Source organism: Manis javanica, chromosome 2, assembly GCF_040802235.1.
Source record: "Manis javanica isolate MJ-LG chromosome 2, MJ_LKY, whole genome shotgun sequence".
NCBI classification, from domain to species: domain Eukaryota; kingdom Metazoa; phylum Chordata; class Mammalia; order Pholidota; family Manidae; genus Manis; species Manis javanica.
The window spans coordinates 3,515,654-3,537,987 of record NC_133157.1 but is presented as its reverse complement, the minus strand read 5'-3'; the positions used below and the strand labels follow the sequence as shown (position 1 = coordinate 3,537,987).

At 60.3% G+C, this 22,334-nt stretch overlaps 1 protein-coding gene across 10 annotated transcripts in view; it reads right to left on the bottom strand.

Annotated features, from left to right (window-relative positions):
* RALGDS (ral guanine nucleotide dissociation stimulator) overlaps window positions 1–22,334 on the bottom strand; it is a 41,029-nt gene that overhangs the window by 12,259 nt on the left and 6,436 nt on the right. For 3 of the 10 annotated variants that reach the window (XM_037007816.2, XM_037007817.2, XM_073222213.1), the window contains exons 1-2: window positions 7,282–7,559; window positions 231–341 (exon numbers count right to left, since the gene is read on the bottom strand). In XM_037007816.2, the coding sequence (XP_036863711.2) occupies window positions 231–341; window positions 7,282–7,464 (294 nt within the window). In that variant the 5' untranslated portion in view covers window positions 7,465–7,559. Of the gene's footprint in view, window positions 1–230; window positions 342–7,281; window positions 7,560–13,758; window positions 13,986–22,334 lie in introns of those variants that run through there. The other 7 variants (XM_037007811.2, XM_037007813.2, XM_073222209.1 and 4 more) reach the window with 5 other exon arrangements.

Here is a 22,334-nt window from a genome sequence, read left to right as displayed (position 1 = left end):
CAAGAAAACGGAGGCAAAATACCAGCTACTCACTACCTGACGGGAAGTGACAACAGTGTAAAAGGGTCTTTTTATGTTCCTACAAATGTGTGAACAGCGACTTTGCGCCTGGTCAAGTCCAGGGATGGACAGTGGAGGAGGGGTTGGGGCCAGACACCCTGGGGAACAGGTCTCTGGGGGCCCTCAGGCAGGAAAGCCATGGGGCGGAGGCCCCCCAGCCCTGCACTCACCGCAAGCCAGCGCTGGCCCTTGTTTGCGCCGTGGTGCACCTGGGCCTTGCGCAGGGAGATGGAGTAGATGACCCCGTTGACCAGCTCCTCGCCAATCTCCTGCGTGGAGCTCTGCAAAGACAGTGCCCAGCCACCAGGCAGGGCGTCAGGGGCCTAGCCGGCCCTCGGTGTAGAGGAATACCCCCCCACACAGAGCAGCGGCCACACAGACCTCCAGATGGGGACTAAACAGGGATAACACCTCAAGAGCCTGGGATTAACATTAGGGCAGGTGGGCATTGTGCCCAGCACTCCCCTTTCCCCCATCAGCCACAAGCTGGCTGTGAGCAGACCCCGGCTACCCACTGCCACTCCCCCCACAACCTGCTCCTGCCCAGGGCGGCCCACTCCCCACCACCCCCAAGTTGGGTACTGTAATGTGGTCATTTTTCAGATGAGCCCATAGAGGCCAAGCAAAGGTGACCTGAGTGAAGTCACGCCTCAGGGGACAGCCAGGCCTGGACACGCAGTGTGCTGGGACCCCAGAGACCATCTCCCCAAAGCTCGAGGCCCCCACACCCTCATCCCTCCTTCTCGCCCAGCCCTGGAGCCAGCATCACGGGTTCAGGCAGGCGCGGGGTGCCCCCGAGGCCACGTCGGAGGCCACTTCCTTCCCCTTCTGCTCATTCATGACCTTGTGCTTTCTTGGGTAACAGAGGATTTCCCAGTTCCCCGTCCATCATCATGTGCCCGGGGAAAGGGTGAAAATGGTGACAGTGCTGGTATCTTGGTTGGTAACTGGGGTTTCCCAGAATCCCAGAACCATGGGAAGTTGGCTGAGACAGGAGGGGGGTCATCTGCCTGCTCCCTGGACTCCAAGCATAAAGGCAAGGCCCTCATTTTGAGGGCAGGCCCGCCTGGAGGCTGCATCATTAAGCCCTAGCCAAGGCCACTTAGCCACCTCACGCTGGGCAGCCACGTGCCACCTGCCCAGTCCAGGTGGGGAGGGCAGCCTGAGAGTAAAGATGCCAGCCTCTAAGAGTTTAGGGAGGAGCAGGGAGGCACCAGCCAGCACAGGGCCACCAGTGGACCGGTCAAGGCCAGCAGCTGGAACCCCAACTCTGGGTGGGCCTAGGACTCAAAGAGAAACCCAGGTGAAAGCACCGACTCCCCCTGAGCCCCACCAACGGCCTCCCTGAAGCCCCTGGGCCCCAGCCGGGCTGCTGAGTAGGGAACAGGTGCCCAGTGTCTGCTGGGCTGCACCCCCAGACGTCAGCACCCCAGGGGTTGAGACAGGGGCCTGTGCCTCTCACCTGCTGCCCACCGTTCAAGGACTCTGGGAGGCCTGGGAGCCATGCGGAAAGTCCACTTCCTTTGCCCTGAGTGCGCCCCCCCACGGTGGGCATGGCACCATGGGGAAGGCAGCTGCAGGCGCACTGGGCTCCCGGCCCTTCGCCTCCTCCAGAGAGCCGGCCGATTTCCCGCAAGTCAGTGGGGAGCGCACAGGCAGAGGTCCCCATGAACAGCACCCCCACACCCAGACCCACCAGCAGCCCACACTTGTGGGTGTCCAGTCCTTCTACCGAGAGCGGGGACTCCTCCTGAAGCAGAAAACCTGAAACATGTTCACTTTCCCTCCCCTGTCTGACTGAGTGCCGTGGAGAAGGCAGGCCGGGGTCTGGCTGTCCAGCCGGCATCCCCTGGGGTTCTGAGACCACTCCCTGCGCAGGCCGCCCGTCTGGCTGACAGGCCTGTCCCTCTCTAGAGGATTTTAGGCACATCTGGCCCCGCTGGGAGCCAGGGTCCTGAGTACCCAAGTTGACAGCAACAGTTCAGAAGCCCCATGGAGGACTAGCCTGCCAGAGGGCACTGGACTTGAACACACAGCATGTGGCTCTTGTGGGGCCCCACCAAGGCCTGCTGGACAGAAGAGCCCCGGCCAGCTGGCCACGGGTAGGGCTGTGGCCAGGCGGCCCGCCATCCCCTAGCAGGTCTAAACAGTGGCTGCAGCTCTGCAGAGCCAGGGGCCTGGCGGGCAGAGCAGCTGGCTGGCCGGGGAGTGTCATGTGATCCCTGAGCCCGTCCCCCACCCGAGGGGCCCCCTCTGCCAGCTGGGGGGCAGGACGTGACACTGAGAGCCACACATGGAGATGGGGAGTCACCCCACTACACAGACGCAGAGCTGCTGTATCCACATGGTGTCCCCCCCAACCCCCATCCTCTCTGGTTCCTCTTCACGGCAGTGGGGACAAAACCAGACATCAGAGCAGGGCTGAGCACGGGCACAATTTAATCTGTTCACCAAATGATGACAGATGGTGGGCCCCGAAGTAAGCTGCCTGGGGCCCTGGCAGCAAGTGGCAGAGTGGGACATCTGTTCCCTGCTCCCACCCCTTCCCAGGGACAGAGAAGGCAAGCAGCCCCCAATTCCAGGATTTGCCCCCAGACCTTCTGGGGCAGGAAGGGCAGGCCACCCTGGGCCATCCTGTTAGCAGGTCCAGGAACACGCAGCCCATGTGATCAGTGCCAGGCCCCCAGGGACGCTCTGGCAGGGACTGGGGAGCCCTGGGGCGGAGAAGGGGGCATCCACAGGGCAACGCTGAGCCAATTGTTAGGGAAAAGAAAGCCACATGGGTGGCTGCGTCCTCAGGGGACAGATTCTCCTGTCCCACCAGAGGCAGGCAAATGCAACGTCCCCTGTGCCTCAGACTTGCTGCCCGGCCTTACACCAGCTGGGTCAGGTAGAGTGCGGGGGGACTGGCACCCCCAGGCCCTGTGAGCAAAGGTCACCCCATGCCCAGCTGTCCCTCAGTGCACAGCTGGGAGCCCCAGATGCCAGGAGAAACAGCCCAGGGGCATCTGTCAATGTGTCACTTAGCTGGCTTCTCCAGATGTGCGGGATGCTTGGCCCTGGTGACTGCAGCCAAGCCCCGATTCCAGGGCCTGATGCCACCCACTTTGAGACAGACCCCAAGGGACCTACTGGGTCTTTCCTCAGCCCTGTTGCCTCCCCCAGTGATGGTTCGTGCCTGCCCATACGGAGATGGCCCCTCTGCTCCCACCCAGATGTACGTCTCTCTGGAAGCCACAGCTAGGGATGGCGAGGGGCAGAGAAGGGCTGGAGCCCACACCGCGGGGTCCTCCCGCCTCCTCCCCGGCTTCCTGCGGGGACTCGGCCCCTCTCAGATGGTGTGGGGTGGTCACAGAGCCTCCGTGTGCAGATCGCTGCTGCCCAGGCCCGCCGAGCCACAGAGGTCACCCCAACGCTCTCACCTGGCCACCCTTACTTGGTAGATAAGGAAAAAGTCTACTGCCAGGCACTCTGGGGACTGTGTGTTAGGCCACGTGTCTCGCTCAGCCCTCACCAGAACCCTACGGGGAGGAACTGCATCAGGTTCATTTTACAGATGAGGAAGCTGAGGCACGGGTAGCGGGATTGGCACCAGAGCTGCAGGGGGCTGAGCTGGCGTCCCAGGGCAGCTCTCTCCTGCTCAGGCCTCAGCTCTTGACAGGCATGCAGCACCTGCCCCTTATTTCAAAGGACAATCATGCCTTCAGGGGCAACTGTAGGGCAGGCCATGCGGCACCCAGATGTTCCCAGGGCAGGAAGAGAAAACGCCAAGGTGGCAGCTGGGCCTGAGAGCTCCCCAGACATAGACCAGGGCCAGATGCCCCTGCCCTGCTCACCAAGCAGCCCTCTGGCGATCATCTGCTCACGCCCAGCCATGTGCTGGCCAGGGGATGGAGGGCAGGGTGGTGGGGAGGGCGTCTGTTCAAGGTCCTGCTGCCCCTCTACACTAGGCTGCAGGGTTCAACTCCCACCTCCTCAGACGTGGATGGGGGAGCTGCTTCGCTGGAGCTGTGTGTCCAAGAACACAGAGTTTCTGGGTCTGCGAGGGTGGAGGCCTTGAGCATGGGACAGGGTGGCCACAGCACAGTGTCACACTGTGGGACCCGTCTGCGCAACCAGCCAGCACCCTCCTGAAACCACCACCTCCACTGGCTTGCTCAGAGGCTGCAGAGGGCCAGTGCTAAATCTACTCCAACCTCTCTCGCCAGCAATGAAGACAGGGCCGGGAAAGGCCTAACTTCCAGGCTGAGGACTGGACCACAGCCCTGCCCGCACACTCCCAGGGTTGACCCCCACCCACATTGCTGCTCCAGGGTGGCCCCTGTGCCTCCAACCAACCAGCCTAGCATACTCAAGTATCTCCCAAATACAGCGGGACCGAGGAGCCAGCACCAGCCAGCCTGGCCACCTCCTGAACCGAAAGGCCCTGCAGCTGCTGGACGCTGCCACCTTGCAGGCGGCCGAGAAGCCCTCCTGGAAGATCACAGTATACAGACACAAACGTATGCACATGTCCCTAGGGCCATGCCTCTTGGGCCTCCAGTGTCAAAGGCTAACAGTCCCTAGAGGTTAAACTGAAGACCTGCACACAGCGTAGTCAGGGTTTGAGACAATCGGGAAGGAGGCAGGGAGACTCTCCCCGGTGCCTCTCCTCCCGAAGGAGAGAGAGGCCCTCTGCATTGTCCGGCCCACTGACGGCGCTCAGACCGTGCAGCCATACTGCCTGGGTCAGATAACCGCCTCGGCCACTTACTCGCTTGGTGAGTTGTGCAATCTAATGAACCTTCAGTGCCTCGGTTGTTTCATCTGCTAAATGGGTGGTGGGTAGTCCGGTGTGCTAAAGGCCAAATACAGGCAAATTAGTGAACACAGGGCTTCCCACAAACTGCTGGCTCACATTAGCTCTTACGTCACACCTCCAAGTTCCAGCTGTGGGCTTGGTTCTCCCAGAAGCCTCTCCCTAGTGTCCCCCAGCCCAAAGCAGTTCCACCTCACTGTCTATAACCGTCCCTGCCCCACTCACCCACGGGGCTCTGGGCAGCCTGGGCCTGCTCCCAGCCCCACAGCTCCTGTCCTCACTGCGGGCTTCTAATTGCCTCCACAGCGAGCTCTGCCCTCCTCCTCTGATCCCTGTGAGCTCCTGCGCACAGTAGGTGCCCAAAAGAGAACAGCTCATGTACAAATCCTGGCTGCGTCCTTCTCGGCTGTGTATACATTTCTATCAGGAACTTCACTTCCTAGGAGCTCCTGTCTCCGAAAAGCAGGGTTGGCTACTCAGGAGGGTTGGTGGAAGCCGGCTGGAAGGAGGCGTGGTGTCTGCAACCAGTAGGCACTCCAGACACAAGAGCGGTGGCCTGCCTGGAGAGGGGGGAGGGGTCGGGTGAGCTCCAGAAAGCACAGGACTGGGCAGGCCAAGCTCGGTGAGCAGCAGCTTGGCTTAGAACCAAGATGACGCGAGGATGCCCAGATGTGCGAGGACATCTGGCAGCCCAGAGAGGGAAGGCCTGGGTGGAGGCTTGGTAGGGAAATGGGAACGGGGGAGGGAAGGCAGAATCTGCCTGGTGGTTTCCAGGCAGGACAGGGACCACAAGCAGGGCCACCTCAGCTCTGGCACACTACAGTGACCAGGAAATCAGCCCCAGGATGGCGGGGGGGCGGGGGGGGGTGTTGGCAGGAGGGACAGGGACTTCCCCGCCCTCTCCTCCAGCCCATGGTAAATGGTCATTGTGTTCGGTTTCCGGCAGTGGCCTCCTCTCCTGCCAGGACCCTGGTTTTCCTGCTCCAGCCAGAAGCTTCCCCTTGGATTTCTAAACAGCGGCCATGGCCTGGATCTCAGTGCTGAGGCCGGGTGAGGGAGGGCAGCAGCCGCCACCGCAGCACGAGAGGGAGAGAAGGCAGACCCAAGGGCGGGCACCTGCCTCTCTCAGGTCCTCAGGGGTGCAGACGGGCAGAGAAGGAAGAAGCGGCTAAGTAGCCCACCCTGGCCAGGAACCTGCCCAGCCCCTTGGAGTGCTCGAGCCAGACTCTCCCAGCACACAAAGCCCGAGTCACTGCCAGACATAATGAAAGTCAGATGAGCCCTGGGCTGGTGTCAGGCTTCCCCCCAACCCTCCGCGGGGTCCCATTCCAGCTGCCAATGAAGACAGAGCTGTGGGTGGGTAAGGATTCTGGGAAGACGCCTGCCCGGGCCACCCGCCAAGCTCAGGAGGAAAGTCCCCCGGGCCCAAGGTTCCCCCACCAAGAGCTCCCCGACTCCTCGCCCTCCCCCTCCACTGAGCAGGGAGATGTGCTTTAATCTCTGGCAAATACTTATCCAGGAGCACAGAGGCGCAGCACCCACGCTGGCAATTACAACGTACTGAGGCCTAAAGTATAAAGCAGGGGAGCAGCACGGGGGCCCTACCCAGCACAGTGGCTCAGCCTTGAATCCCTGAGCCCCCCGACCCACAGACAGCCTCTGACCCGGTCTCATTCCCAGGCAGAGTCGGGGGAGAGGGCTGGACCCTGGATTCTACCCCCATCTGGTGCATGGAATCAGGCACACAGGCAGGAGGTGGAGGGCAACCCCATGATCCACTGGGCCCCACTGCCCCGAGGACACCAGAAACAAGTCCCCCCAGCCTGCCCCTTGTCACCCCATTTCCACCTGTGACAGGCATTCCCCATTTTCTGAATCCTCCCAAATCCTTACAAATCTGGGGTGTGGCATATTTTCTAATCAAACAAAAGTGAGTCAGCCCCTTAGCCTGAGAGGCCCTTGTCCCAGTCTCACGGCCCCGAGACCTGGCCCCACAAGCTGTGGGCCTGCCTCCCTCCACTCCCCCTGGGGACAGCCCTGCCCGGAAGGCCCCTGTGGTCCCAACTGCCTGCAAGGACTCTAGGAGTTTGCCCCCTGATCACCCGCTCACCGCCGGCACTGGAAGCCTAACCAGCTAAGCGCCGGGCCCCTGCTGTCGGCAAGCTCGCAGATGTAAACAGTGACAGCCGCGGGAACAGGTCTAGCTGGGCTGCCGGGACGCGGCGCTGGCCCACCTGGGCTCCGTGGGGCCGGGCGCTGGGCTGCACGGGCGGGCACGAAGATCCGGCTCCGGTCCCTGAACCGGTGAGCCGGCTCTGCGGCAGCCCCCACGCCCGCCGCGCTGCCCCGGGGTGGGAGGGGCGGGGATTCCCGCGGATAGAGGCCCCCGCCCGGCCGCAGATCGGCCGTCCTTGCTCACCCACCTCCAGGCGCGGCAGGTCGGGGTCCAGCTGCGTGAAGCTGTGCAGCACCACCGGGCAGCTGCCGGGGACGCCCACCTCCAGGCGCACCGCGTCCCACACGCTGCGGCTCCGCCGGGAGCCCGGAAACAGCGGCTCGGCGCCGCCCGTAGGCCCGGCCGCCTCGGCCCGCATGCGCTGCACCATGGACGGCTTGCGGCGGCGCGGGCGGCCGCCGGGCCGCGGGAGCCGGGGCGGCGCGGGGGCGGCCCGCGCGGCTCGGCGCTGCCTGCGCTCTGCAGCTGCCGCCGGGCCGCGGCGAGGTCAGCCCGGGGGCGAGCCGGGGCCGGCCGGGAGGCGGGCGGAGGGGCGGGCCGGGAGGCGGGCGGAGCCCCCGGGCGCGGGCGCGCGCCCCGCGCGGCGCAGGTGTATAAGTGGGACGCGCGCTGACGCGCGGCCCCGCGGCCCTGGAAGCCAGCCCCACCTCCCAGGAATCCCAGGGAAGCCCCTCCCAGGCTCTGTGCTCTCGGACAAGTTGCTGCGCTTCTCTGGGCCTCTTTCTTCTTCAGAGCGGCTCACAGTAGGAACTGTGCCTGACGTACAGCGCTCGCGGCGGGCGCGTGCTCCTGAGTCCTGGGACGTGCGTCCTTGGTGCACCCGCCCACTTGGAAGTCTTCAGCGTTGACGTGTGTTTGGTGTGGAGAGAGGGACACTACCCTTGGGGTCTTGGCCTGCACTGTCTCGTTGGGGTCCTGTCTCACACACCCCTCCGCTAGAGGAGGTGGTGCAGGCAGAAGTGAGGCAGGGAGAACGGAGACTGCACCGCTGTCATCAGGGTTGGGGCCTACAGACAGACATTCAGGAAAAGGTAAGGGACAAATGCCAGCAGGGGCACTTTGAGTGCTCAGGGTGCCAGGGCAGTCATCAGGGTAGAAGTGAGGCTGCTGACGCTGGGGAGGGACAGGGCTAGGGAGCCTCAGCTACTGTCTAGAAGCAGGTAAGGAAGAGGGTCAAGAGGGTGTTTGCAGACTCATGAATGCCCTCCTGCACACCCAAGCCACTGCTGGGACCTGCCCGGCCTCAGCCCTTAGGCCTCACAGAGGCTGGCCACCTCCGTTAGCAGCCCTGGCAATGCCACCAGCCTCCCCAGAACCGGTCCCGTACCACCGGGCCTCAGTTTTTCCATCTGTAAAATGAGAGGGCAGACCAGACTACACACATCCCATAAGCATGTCTTGCACACCCACTGTGTGCCAAGCCTCAGATATCCACGGGCAGTGGGGTCCCAGCAAGCCCGACCCACTGGTGTGCCCATCTAGGCAGCTTGTTCACCCACCAGGAAGTTTTCCATCTGGGCATAAGGCAAGACCTTGACAATTTGCCAGATTCTATGAGGGGCATTAAAAACACTCATGCCCTTGGACTTGATTAATCCCACTCTTAGGAATTCACCCCAAGGAAGCAATCAGAGGTGTGAACATGGATCTCTAAACACGGATGTATATGGAAACCTCTATTACAGCTCTTCTAATGGGATCCACTCAAATGCACCCCGTGCATATCTCACCCCAGGAGAACGGGAATGAGGGGCACCCTCTGCTGGAACTGAGAAGCCAGAGAGCCAGGATACAGACGGGGCTCAGACACGCACACATGCATAGGGGCAGGGGGACCTCCTGGGCAAAAGTAAAGGTGGCAATTTCTGGGTGGTATTATACACTTCTTCTTTTTACTTCCAGAATTCTCTGATTTTTCTAGAATACTTTAATAATCAAGAACATGTAGTAAATGCTGAGTTTTGTTTTGCAAAGCACAGTGAGTAGATTTGGTTTGGGGTGGAGACCCCTAACGGGCTGTTTAGGGAGCTTCTGGGCCCTGCCCCGAGGGAGGGGGTGGTGGGTGGGGCACATCCAGAGGAAGGAGGTCCTCAAAGAGCAACAAAGGGTGACCTAGACACTGGACACTGCCCTCTGGCCAGAAGCTTCTCCTCCCACTCCTGCTCCCAAGGCCACGATCTCAGCGCCTCTGGGAATTCAGAACTCGCCCAGGGAATCCAGCACCTGCCTGGCGCTTCCTTGTCTCTTTGCTGTGCTGTTTCTCTCTTTCTCCCCCGGAGGAGCCTGAGAAGCAAGCTCATGCCCATTTCATAGCCAGGGAAGGGCCCGTGCAGGCCAAGTGATTCATGAGGGCCGGCGGGGAGCGCCCAATGTCACCACCTCTCTGACCTTGAAGGTCTGGGCGCCAGGGTTGGGGGGCCCAGATAGGTTGGAGAGGGGAGGGTGGGGAATTCCATCACTATGCACCCCCAACACGGCTGGCCAGGCTGCCTCCCAACAAACTGCCTGGAAATAATCTGTGCAGAGGGGGCAGGGTGGGTATCCTTTACCTAAGCAGTCCCTCTGGTTAATGTCTGTCTGTTTTTATAAACATTAGGCTGTGGGAACCATATGGTCTCTGTTCCAACCACTCAAGTCTGCCCTTGCAGCATGAAAGCAACCACAGACAGTATATATGAGTGTGGCTATGTTTCAGTAAAACTTTATATATAACCAAAAATGGGTGGTGGTGTTTTTTTGAATACAATTCATACAAATGTATGTGACTGTGTTTCAGTAAAACTGCAGGTACAAAAGCAATTTCCCTTGTTTGCCCCTTCCTTGGGGCTCCCCTCCTGGGGCCCTGGCAAGCCTGCTAGCCACTCCAGCGGCCCCCCCCCCTTAAAACACTTGGTTCCCAGGGCGTCAGAGGGGCATAGAGGTCAGACTTAGGCACTGAAATGCCTGGGTTTGAAGCCCAGCTCCACCCCTGTGTTACTTCGTGACCAACTCTCCCCCAGACAAATCACCCCACCTCCAGGGCACCATTTTCTCCTGTGTGAAGGGGGCATAATTAAAGAGACAGCACAGGTTAAGGACCTCGCATTTGTGCTCTGTGACCCCAGCCAGGCAGGCCAGAGACTGTCCTCACTGTCAGTGACAGGGGCTGCCACTCATGGGTGCCTCCCATGCACAAGGCCCTCTCCTGAGTACTCATGGACTTCCCCTCATAATCCTTCCCCAGAGCTGTGGGGTCGAGGAGACCAGGACAGCAGGTGCCACCTGACAAAAGAACACAGAGCTCCCCACGAAGTGTTCTTGCCAAAACCCAAATGTGACTCCAACCCAGCCTCCGCACGTAGCGACCATATGGGGGGATTACAGGGGACAGAGGAGCACGTTAAGCACACCCTGCGGATGCAATCCCCAAACTCCAGCCTGCGGGAATCTCTGTGGGACAAACCACCCAGTTTCTCCAACAAATACATTTCAGGGAAAAAAATAAAGGGGAAATAACTACTAAAAGAAAGGTAACAGACATCACCAAATGCAACATGTAGATCCAGGATTGCATTTGAACAGGGCAACCATTAAAAAAACAAACCTAAAATACTATTAGGATTATTTTGCATAGCACTGGATTATTTGATGCAATTTGCTTCATTCTTTGGGCTTGATCATCGTATTGTGGTTATTAGAGTAACATACTGGAATGTTTATCAAATAATGCACTTGGGACTTGCATAAACACTGTCCGCTAGGGGAGAAGACGGTGGGGCAACAGGAGCAGAAACTAGAGCGGCCCTGCACTGCGCTCCCTATTGCTGAGGCACCTTTATGCCATTTCCCTCTACTTTTCTACTTGGAATTTTCCACAAAAAAGTTAAAAAAAGAAAAAGGACACAGTTTGGGATTCATCCTCAAAGCCATTTAGACTCCCAGCAACCAGTTAGGAGAACAATGATCTTCCGACCCCGGGCCGTGACAATGACAGCTCCACTTCCCGCACTGCTCGCCCCATGACCACACGCACTCCGCACGCACAGAGGCACTGGGCTTCCTTTGGGGGTTGAGGCTGTGGGCAGCTGGGAGACTGAGTCACACAGCTCAAACGGGGCTGGAGTGACCTTGGGTGAGTGAGGACCAAGGCTGGGATACGCCCCTGGAGGTTCTGCTGGAGAAACGGGGCCCAGAGCCCTGTAGAAAGGGCGGTGGTCGCTGGAATCCTGCTCCCAGCTCAACCCGCCGCCCCGCCGTCCCAGCCCCCAGCCTCTCCCCAGGGAAGCCCCTGAGAACAGCGCCGGGCTGTGCAGGCTCTGAAGCTCCTCGCAGAGGCAGCTTACAAGGCAGGCTGAGAACTGACAGCCGGAGATGAGAACCAGGCCAAACCCAGCCCACGTGTGTGTTTTGCTTGGCTTACAAAGTGTTTTTAAATTTTTGAGCCAACATTAAAAGGTCAGGTGATTTCATATAAAAATCCACATTTCCGTCTTCTCCTGCAACTTCAGACAACCTGGCCACACTGGGTTCGCGTTCCCACACGACAGGATGCTGGGCGGGGGCTGGCAGGCAGCTGTCCCCTTAGCCAGGGCATGTGCTTGTGGGTTCGCCACAGTCCCCCCAGACCTTCAATTACTCCCTGGATTAGAAGCCCCTGAATAGCCACCCCACATCTGTGACTCCATCCATCCCACCATTGGTCCCCAAGATGCATGGCAGCCAGAGGGGTCTCGACCCTTCAAAGGCCCCCAGCACTGCCCTCAGGCCAAAGACCAGCTGCTGGCATAGCCCCAGCTTGCCTCCCGGGCACCCTCTCACACCGCGCCCAGCCAGGCTCACTACTGTCGCTACAGAACCACTACAGTCCCTGGAGCCACAAGTCCCATGCTTCCAACCTTCCACCCATCTTTGACCCAGTACGTGATAGGTAGATGCTGCTCCAAAGGCCATTCAGATCAAGATACAGCCATGCCTTTGCACAGGGCCCTAGGGAATGGGGTGTGGGCCCTGGGTGCCACTCTGGGGAGGTCTGCCAGGCACACAGCGGCTCCTCCAGGCAATGCCTAGGCAACCACAGGCCTGGCGGGCCCCTCCTTCAACCTGGGCTTGGCTGAGGCATGGAGGGAGCTGATGGCCCAGTGAGGAACTGCAGCCAGATACCCCGGCTTGGGTCAGGCCCTGGCGGAAAACCTCTCACCTCTCTCTGGACAGGTAGAGATCACCCGGTCTGTCTGTCTGTCTGTCGTTTGTGGTCTATAATTAGGGTTGGGGGAGGATACTGAGAGGGTGTGGCCTGGCCAGGCTCCTCAGTCATTTCCCAACACCACTGTCACCATTCCTGGCCTGCCTGGGTCCTGGGGTGGCCCTCTGTGGGCAGATGAACACACGCCTTGGCAGGAGGTGACGTACCTGGGGAGAGCGTGGGAGCTGCTGGCTTAGCCCCACCTCTGCCGCTGGTTCCTGGGAGCCTCCAGGGCTACCCCCTGCCCCCTCCTCGTAGGAAGGAGGGGGTTCCCACAGGCTGGAGGCTAAGCTCAGAGGTAGTCAGGAGGCGGGAGGTGAAGCATCCCAAATTCCAGGAGGCCATCCTGGGTGGAGGGAGGTGATATCAGCATCACCCCAAATCTCTGATCTCACAGGGCGTTGCTGTCCCAGGGCAACTAGAGCAAGAATGCGTGAGCCACGGAAGTAGCCCTAGATCAGGATCCCGAAGGCTCTGGATCAGCCATGAGCTCGCTGGGCGGCCTCACTGTCCTCCCCAGAAGCAGGCGCTCGTGGCCCCTGACATATTTAACCCCCTGACATTGGAGGGGGGGCACTCACAGGGGCCTCTGTGCATCCAGGGTCACTGTGATAAATGCTGTCCACAGCAGGAAGCGGGGCCACTCTGACAGCTGTCCCCCACTCCTGGGGCTTTCAGGGCCGGGCCTGACACCCAGGGGTCACAGACCCCTGCCACCTCTGAAGGTCACCAATCCAGTGTGTGATGGTCTGAGGTGGAGGGCGGCAGAGGAGAGAGGAAGGGAAGCAGAAGAGGAGACACAGACAGACAGATGGACTGAGACTCTGCCACTGAGCCCTGAATATGGAGAATAACAGAGACAGGAACTGTGGGAAAGGGGAACAGTCGGAGCTGCAAGGTCCCAATCCCTCCCAGAGCTGTCACCGGCGGAGCCCTGGGCACACATGGCCCGGAAGGGAGCCTAGGTTTGGGAAAGTCTCTCCAGGTTTGGAGCCTGGGTTTGTGTTCAGGTCCCAGCTCTGCACCTTCCCAGCCTCAGTTTCCCCATCAGTAAGACAGGAACAATAAGAATACCAATAACAGTACCACCACCTGGTTTTCGGCGTTCTCAGCGGCAGATGATAAAACTATGTACAAAACCCTCGGTAACTGCAAAAGCACCATGTGAGCAGGAGCCGCTAGGACAACGCACAGCCATCTGCCCCGACGTGCCCTGGCGAGGAGCAGGGAGAGAGGCTGGCCGGGGTGGGACCCTGGCCAACCCCCCCACTCCCCCACTCACACCCAGAACGGGAGATAGAGACTCCCCTAGGCTCCCAGCCCAACTCCTTCAACCAGTTCTGAGAGCAGGCCAGAAGTCACGGAACCATCCTTGGGGTGGCGGGCGCTGGCTGTGACCCACCCAGCCTCTCAGCAGAGGCTCTGGCTGCCCTGGAAACTCACCTCAGTGGTCAGTACTGGCAGAGGTGCAGGGCAAGGCGTGGGGCTCCGGAGAGTGGCGCGACGGGCGATGGCCCTCCGCCTGGCAGTCACCACAGAGACACAGGCAAAGAACACCCAGCCCTTCCTGATCCTGGGCCCGGTGGGCCCAGCTTCCCGGGCCATGGCACGGCAGGAGCCAGGGTGGGCTCTGAGGGAGGCCCTCTGCCAGTCTGACTGTCTGTCCACTTGCCCCAGTGGAATTGAGCACCTGAGTGCCTAGGCCTGGTGTCACCCAAGTGGCTGTCATACCTGTCCCCGTGATGGGCAGGGCCAGGAATTCACACATGTACCAGGCCATGGGCTGGTCAAGGATGTGTGGACAGGGCTCTGGCCCAAGCTGGGCAGCATCTCCTGTTCAGACCTGCCCCTCTGGGGTGGACCCAGCTGTCTCCTCTGTCACCCCAAGGACCCAGCCTCACTGCCCCTGCCTGCGAGGAAATCACCAGAGTCACAAAGGCGCAGGTACAAGTCACTGAGCTCACAACAGGGCTCAGCCAGCAGGGTCCCCCGGTGGGTGCAAGCCCAGCCAGGTGCCGTGGGGACAAAGGATTCCCCTGGCTCCCTCCAAGCCACCCACCTCATTCCTGAAGCCTCCCCTGCCACTGGGCCCTCAGAGAAGCTCCACCCTGGCCCCCAGACAGACTTCATTTTAAACTGCAGGGACCAGCCTAGGGTTGCCAAGTATTTATTTTGCCAAGAAAGAAGGGTAGTAAAAAAAGATAATAATACCATTACCACCACCACTGTAATAATTTCTGAGAGACATGACATGCCGTCGGAAAAAGGGCGTCACTAAGGAATGCGTTTGGCTCCAAGAACTCACCACCTTGTCCCCATTTTCTCATTTCACTGCAAACCAGACATAGGAAGCCATCAATTGAGCCCAACACACCCATTTTGCAAATGGAAAAATTGAGGCCCGGGGTAGCAGGGACTTGCCCAAGATCTTGCGGGAGGAATCCAGGACTATCTGTCCGAAGCTCTGCAGAACCTGCGGATGCTCCTTCCATCACTGTTCAGAGCCTGGATCCCCAAACCCAGAAACCCCCGGGGCAGACAGAGCCTGGGAGGCTGGGCTGATTCCTCACCGTCCTGGGACCCAGGCTGCAAGCAGACCACAGAGGCCGGGAGGAGAAGGGAACGGGCAGGGGCTCCAGAGCTGGCCCACAGGCACACCCCAGGGCCCTGTGGGGTGGCCAGGACCCGGGTGCCACCCTCGCGGCCGCCCTGCTAGCACTTGCTCCGCCTCTCCAAGCGTCTCACTTCCTCTTCCAGTGGCTTTGTGGGCCCCAGGGGCCCTAGCTGAGTAGGTGGCTCATTGCCCGCAAGCTGAGACCCGGCTCCTGTCCCCACTGGAGCTGCCTCCCTGTAGGACTTACAGGTTCCTCTTTTCTCCGAGCCTCGGTTTCCTGAGCCGTTATGGGGATGCAGCTTTACAGGTTTTCAAACTTAAATTCCTCCCTCTCTTTGGCCACACCTGGAGCTCCTGACCGTGACCTTTTACCACTGAGCTCTGGCAGAATTTATTTCATGGAAAAAAAGAGTCCATGCACCCAAGTTAGGATGCCCTGGGGTGGGAGCTCTCTAGGGAGTGTGGATAGCCGTGCACTGGTGGGGGTACCTGGGCAGGTACCAGAGAAAGGCGGCGGGGGTTCTGGCCTGCCTCCCTTGTCCACCCTCATGCCTGCAGCCAGAGCATGTCCCCCCTGCAACCCCCTCCCAACCGCTCATCCCCCACCCGCAGGAGAAGCCCAAGTCCTCCGTGTGCCCAGCTCTGGGACCCTGGGCCAGTGACCCGTTGTCACTCACTGCCTCCGTGTCCTCCTCTGTCAGTCACATGGGCCACCAGAGGATCCTACAAGAACTGCTGAGTCCTACAAGAACCAGGCCTGGCTCATGGTTGGCAACGGGGAACATGCATTCTGGTGTCTCATGGTCACACACCTGCCCCAGTGCCTGACACGTAATACACATGTAACAAATGTTGCTGGGTATTGCCCATTCCAGGAGAACCGTGGCCCGGCTCCATCCCTAAGAGCAAGCCCAGGTGGCTGGCTTGGTCTGTCCAGTACTGGTGTGGGCCCTGCAACCAGAACCCAGGGGATGACTCGGAAATGGTTGTTGTCTAAAAGCAAGGCAGCCATGGTCCCTGGGGAGGGAAGCGGAGAGGGCGGCTCAGGTGCACATCCCAAGGCTAGGCCAGCACAGCAGGCCTCTGGGGGCTCCAGCAGGACCCAACTGAGGCAGGGGTCAGGAGACTCCCAGGACAGGGGCAGCCCTGGGTTGCTGGGCCATCCACAGCCCTGGCCTCTCACCCCCACATTACCAGTCACTTGAGCATTGCTTCACGCTGTCAGATGGCCCATTACATGTACGGGTGAGCTCTCCTGAGACTTTGGGGGCACGGATGAAACGGGGGAGGCAGAGGGCCTGATTTCTCCCTTCTGGAACTCCTGGGCACCAAACAAGTCTCCCTGGCTCTTCCCCAATGACCCCACGAGCCTCCCACACGTACCGCCCCCACATTCCCACCCCCCAGCCTCCAGCACAGTCAGCCAGGTCTCAGAGCCCAACCTGGGGCTATTCCTTTCGGAGGGAGCCACCAGGCCCAATCCAGGCAGGGCCGCCCAGGGCCGTGGGCAGGGAGCTTGCTGGCAAGAAATACAGGAGCCCTGAGGAGGCGGGGCGAGGGAGGGGGGAGGCGGGCGGGGCACCACCCCCACCGCCTTGGGGAGGCAGAGGCGCCTTTGTTGCCCAGCTGCCTGGCGTCACGTGGCGCGCCACATCACTGTCACCGCCCTGAACGGACACCTGGCATGGAGAGCCAGGGGCTGGGGGCTGAGGACAGTTCGGGGAGTCCGCCTGCACCCTCACCACTTTGCCCCTTTCCGGGGCTGGGCCTTCTGAGGACCGGAGTGCGCCCACCACTTCCTGTGCACAGCGCTCTGTGCGGGCACCGCGTGGGGGAACACTCGCACCAGCCACACAGGCTACCACCATCCCCATGCTTGTCCCAGGACTGAGGTCCCAGTTCCCAGCGCAGCCAACAGTCGCGCAGTGCTCTGTCCACAGTCCAGCTAGACCTGGGATAATGCACCTGGCTGGCCACACACAAGCCCAGACAGACCAAAATGCCACTCCTGGACGCACGGCTGCTCATGCCCCTCTCCACCCAGGCTCGAGGGCGGGTGCGAAGCACACTGTTTATAAACACTTCGCGGCTGTCGCTAGGGGCTGTGACTCAGAGCCAGAGTGGGACTCCTCTCCAGGCTGTTTACTGGGCACAACTTCCTGTCCAGGAAGCAGACAGGAGAGGCCGGCCTGCGTTTGCTAGTCTTCCCTGCAGCCTCCTGACGTGACGCGCGGTCCTGGTAGAGACAGGGGTACAGCCAGTCCCTCTTCCCTTCGTTTCTGGGACCCTTATCAAGTCGCCCAATGCATGCAGTCGTGGCCAGCCTGGCTCTGCGAGGTGGGGATGATGCAGCAGCCAGGCACAGGAGCAACCCAGTCCTCGTGCTCAGGAAAGGGTTTAGGTCCAGGGAGCAACTACTCTGGCCTCACGTCGGTCTTTGGCTCTGAGAGATTCCCAGGGACCAGAGCACTGCAGACACCTACCACCTTGCAGCCCAAAAGCAAATGCCTGCCCACATTTAGAAGCCTTAGAGGTAGAAGTTCCTGATGCCCCTCAGCTTCCAGAGCCCAGCCTGGCCCTGCCTTTGGTGCTCCATGGAGACAAAGCACTTTTTCACTGAGTATCTGTAAAACAGATGCAGCCACAGTAATTATCTCTCCTCTAAAATGGAGAAGATCGAGGCCCAGAGAGGGCAAACCACTTGCCCAAGGTTGCACAGCACATCAGTGCCAAAGCCAGGTGCACACCCGGGCCTGTCTGGCCCCAGGGTAGCTTGCTTTCCTCCACTCTGCAACGGGTAAGTGGAATTTGTTGCCAGCAGCACAGGCAAGCTTGGGGCTGCTGACCCTGCATGTGGCCCAGCTCAAGATTCTGACTCCCATTTCCCCCGTTCACCTTCTCCCCAGTCCAGTGTCTAAGCTGGAGTCAGTGGTCCTCCAGTATCTCTACTACTCAACCGATGTGCCAGTGTGGATGTCATTTAATTATCAGGATGTGTGAGGCAGTCTGCAGGTGAGCTCAGGGCCAGCGGCTGGGAGATGGCACCGAGGTCACCCACGGCCACACAGATGCCTTGGGGCTGGAGCTCCCAGCGGCTCCTGGCTTTCTACAAGAGCGGAGGGTGATACTACCCTCATGGTGCCCTTCCACGGGCAGGGGGCCCCTGCTCTGCAGTAGGGCCGATGGGGGCCAGAGACTCGGAGCGACACATGCTTGAACAGGGAGGCCCCTTCCGCTGCTTGAGGCTGAGAGCTGGGGATCCCTGGAAAGGGGGAGCGAAAGGAGGCACATGACATGGGAGCTGTTGGCTGAGGCTGGGTCCCGCCCCAGGGCAAACAGCAACCCCAAGGTCACCTGCTCCACCTGCTGATTCACCCACCACAGGGCTCCTCTGCGCTGGCCGCCAGCCCACTGGCCCCTTCCACCAGCCCACTGAGTCACACAGGTTGCCAAGAAGCTGAGGACCTGAGAACCTGGGCCCAGCCCAGCCACTCCTGCTGGCTTCATGCCCAACACCAGTGCCCCCCTTCCGCGGCAGCTCAGGACAGCTCCCCACCCCTTTGGGCCTGCCCACTTCCAGCTCAGAGAGGAGCCCAATGCCCAACTGTGGGATTAGAGAGGCAGCTATGAGCTGGGGGTCCTGCCCCTTGCTGGCTGTGGGAATCTGGCCAGTTACCTCCCCACCACTGAGCTTCGTCTTGGCCCATACATGGGGGTGATCTCTGCCTCCAAAAGCATGTACAAGTTTAACAGAATACTGGGGGCAAGCACCTAGGATGGGGCCTGGCATGGGCCAGATGTTCAAACAAATGTCACACCAAAGCTGCCTAGCAATGTTCTCTGGGAGGACTTGGCAGCTCTCCTTTTTAATTCCCAAGTCAGGGATGAGTGAGACTTTGTACAAAAGCAGTCGTAATGTCACAGCAATGGCAAATTACCATAGAACTCTCTAGATGATTTAAAGGTATCTCATATCCCTGAGGACTAGTAACAGAGCTTGTAGCCCAAATTCCGCCGACCAGTACTACCCCCAAAGACCTCTCGAGGCAGGCTGGGTGCCCACCACAGAGCACGGAACTAAACAGAGAACCACCTTCTGGTCCTGGGCACAATAAGGAAGATGCCCGTGAAGGTAAGGATGCAGCAGGAGAAATCAACAGAACAGGGACGGGGCTGGGTGTGTGGGGTCGGGTCACTGGTAGGGCAGGCGCGGAGGTGCAGCCAAAGACCAGGAAGGGCCGTTAAGGAAACAATCCATCTACGTCGGGACACCCCCACCTCCGACTGCCCTCCAAGCTCCCTGGGGGCGGCAGCCACATCTGTCCTGTTCACCCCTCACACCCCAACGCCTGGAATGAAGCCCAGCGTGGAGCAAGTTCTAACTGCTAACAGGTGGGTGGTGACTATGCCACTCGCTCGTGCACACAGCCCATCACAGGAGCTTTGTGTCCCAGTGCTTTTTCAGTTCTTAAAATTGGAAGGGCTCGATGCTCCTTGAGAGCAAAGACTGTTCCCTCACGTACTGATGCCTACAAAGGTCCCTGGCACACTGTGGGCTCTCCACAGATACCGGGATGAACAAGTGGTCTCGGTCCGGAGTGATCCTCAGCTACAATGTTCCCAGACTCAAAAATATTCAGAGGTCAGGGATACGGAGTTCTTCACGGGGAGATCACAAGGAAAGCTTTGGGGACCAGGCTGTGAGGCCGGAAAGGAGCCTGTGGGATGGCAAGGAGGAAGGGTACAGGAAGGGTAAGGCCCTCTCTGCCACCCTGCCATGCAGGAGCTTTCCAGAGAGCTAGGCCGGGCGCAGAGGTGGGCGGCAGGCCCAGGCAGGGCAGCCAGGCTTTCTGGGAAGCAGAAGCCTGGATGTTCCCAGAAGCCAGCCTGCTTTGGGATGCCAGTGGGGGAGGCAGGCAGGCAGTTCAGCTCTGGTTCAACCTGGTGTTTTCCTCCTTCCTAAATGCCTGGCCTGATGATAACTCTTGGGGAATGGGTCTCTGCTCATCAGCTAAGTAGAGGTGCTCCGGTGTGGTGTGGCAGGCTAAGCCCCTCCCCACAGCACAGCTGGGGCTGCTGCCACTGAGGCTGGGGGCAGGGAGCTGAGCCCACAGGCAGGCCCCTGTGCCCAGCAGGGCCTGGTCACTCACAGCCTCAGGACCAGGGAAGTCGGGACAAACGGGCCCTTGTGGTGAGAAGGCTGCCCGCCGTGCCAGGGACGCTGTGTGCCCAGTGCCACCACCCGCCTGCCTGCGGGGGCCCAGGGCCTGGGAAGTTGGGCTGCCCTTTCAGAGGAGGACCCTCTGAGCTGCCCTGGCTTCTGGGAAGGATCTGTGGCTCCAGCTGGCTGCCGGGAGGCGGTGGTGCTGGTGCCTGCTGCCCTCATTCCCACAGTCCTCCTCCTAGGAAGTTCCCCCGTGGGGGTGGAGGGCAATGCCTCGCGTTTTCAGGGCTCTGGGACCAAGTGAGCTTCAGAAACACCACCTTTGTTCTACTGCCCGTCTACAACCCCCTGGCCTTGGCTCGCTCCTTGCTTTCTCCTGCGGAAGGCAAGGATCCGGGGCCTCTCCTCTCTGCCTCTGCCTGCTCACGGGCGGCACGCATGATGGGGACAGCAGAGCGCAGTGGCCTCCCCTGCCCAGGGACCCTCGAAGAGCAGCAGAGTTTCTCCATGCCAACATCAGGCAATAGAGCATCTGCCCGTGCCAGGCCCCATGCTGACCACAGAGCCAGCACAACTCTGAGCTGGGCACACTTACTCACCCATTTAACAGATAAGAAACCTGACACTCAGAGGTTGAGGACCATGAACACTCAGGCCTCCCAGGGTCAAGGCTCTGGCCTGCTGCTCTGAAGGGGCAAGATGCAAACACACACATGTACGGGCCTTCACGACCCACATGGCATTCCCCCAGCCCGGGAGCCAGTCGTGTGTCTGCTGGCACATGATGAACAAGTTCATATATGCTCAAACGTGTACACTCAACAGAGCAGGGAAACACTCCGAAAGCATGCACATTTACATGCATGCTCCAGAACCCACACTCAACCCCAGGAGCCCAGATACACCCCCCAACTCCCTGCAACTCTGCCAGACAGCGTTGGGCACCCCGGGTCGGACACCTGGTGAGCATGCTCCCTCAGGCCTGCCCCATACCTGCTCCTGGCAGGGCTGGTGAGAGCGGACGGAGGCGCATGTTCTGTGCAGAGGTTTCCTGGTCCCAAGTGGCTGGGAAGAAAAACTCTTGAAATCCTGAAGAACTGCAGCTGTTCCCTGCTGAGAGGGAGCACGTGGTGCTGCAAGCTCCCCCGGGCACTAGCCTCTGCCTGCTCCCCACTCCAAGCACACAGCCGTCACCTACCTGGCCACCCAGGGCCGCAGGCCAGGTGACTGACTGCCTCTCCCTTGAATACCAGCCCTGAGCAACTAGAGGGTCAAAGGGCACCCTCAGACATCTTCCGGGTCACCACACCCTGTGGGGGGCCAGGGGCCTGGAACTCTGGCTTCAGTGAGGAAGGTGATCCAGGCGGGGCTCACCTCCAGGAGGGGCACACCATGTGGCCTGGGCAATTTACTCAACTTCTCTGGGCCCCGGATTCCCCACCTGGAAAAACGAGCAGATTCAACTCAGGGCCCACGCCAGGTCCCCAGGGGCAGTCAGTGATGCCAGTCTCCACAGCCGGCAGGCCACACAGCCATCTCTTTCCTCGGCAGGGAACAGACATTTCCTGCCACCGAGAAGGGCCTGCCTGCTCTGGCCAGGCGCTGCAGGGCCATTTCCCACACTCTGACACCCACGTGTCCACAGGAGGAGAGGACGAGGCCGGAGAAGCTAGGGAACCCACCTGCCACTGGTCCTGCAGCCCAAGCCACGGCTCCCACTCCCAGACCTCCTTCCCCAGGACCTCTACACAGCCCACCTGCTGCCGGCCCTGGGGCTGCCTCTGTGATTGCTGCCAGTGGACATAATCTGGGCTGGGCTCCCCTTCCCTCCAGCCACAGCCCAGCCAGATGGGGGTAGGGGGAGCAAGAATCCCGCTGGGAGGGACTCACTCAGGTGGTGGCTGCCCCGAGGGCTTAGACACCCTCCTCCTCCCCTCCATTCTCACCCTCCCAGTTTTGAGCTGGAGAGCTGCAGGGAAGGCGCCTCCTGAGACAAAGGCCTGTGGTCACGATGGGGTCCCTCTGGTTCCACAGGAGTGGAAGGCAGGGAGGTTCTTGGGCTCAGGGCCATTCACTGGCCAAGGATCCCTCCCTCCCATGTGCTCTCACGGCCTAGGGCCACCCCTCCACACCCCAGCTCACGCACACCTGCTATCTCAGGTGATGTCGGAGAAGAGCCCCGGGAATGCATTCCAACCTAGAAATGGGGAGGTAGGTGCCCTCCAGCCCCCTCTTATCCTG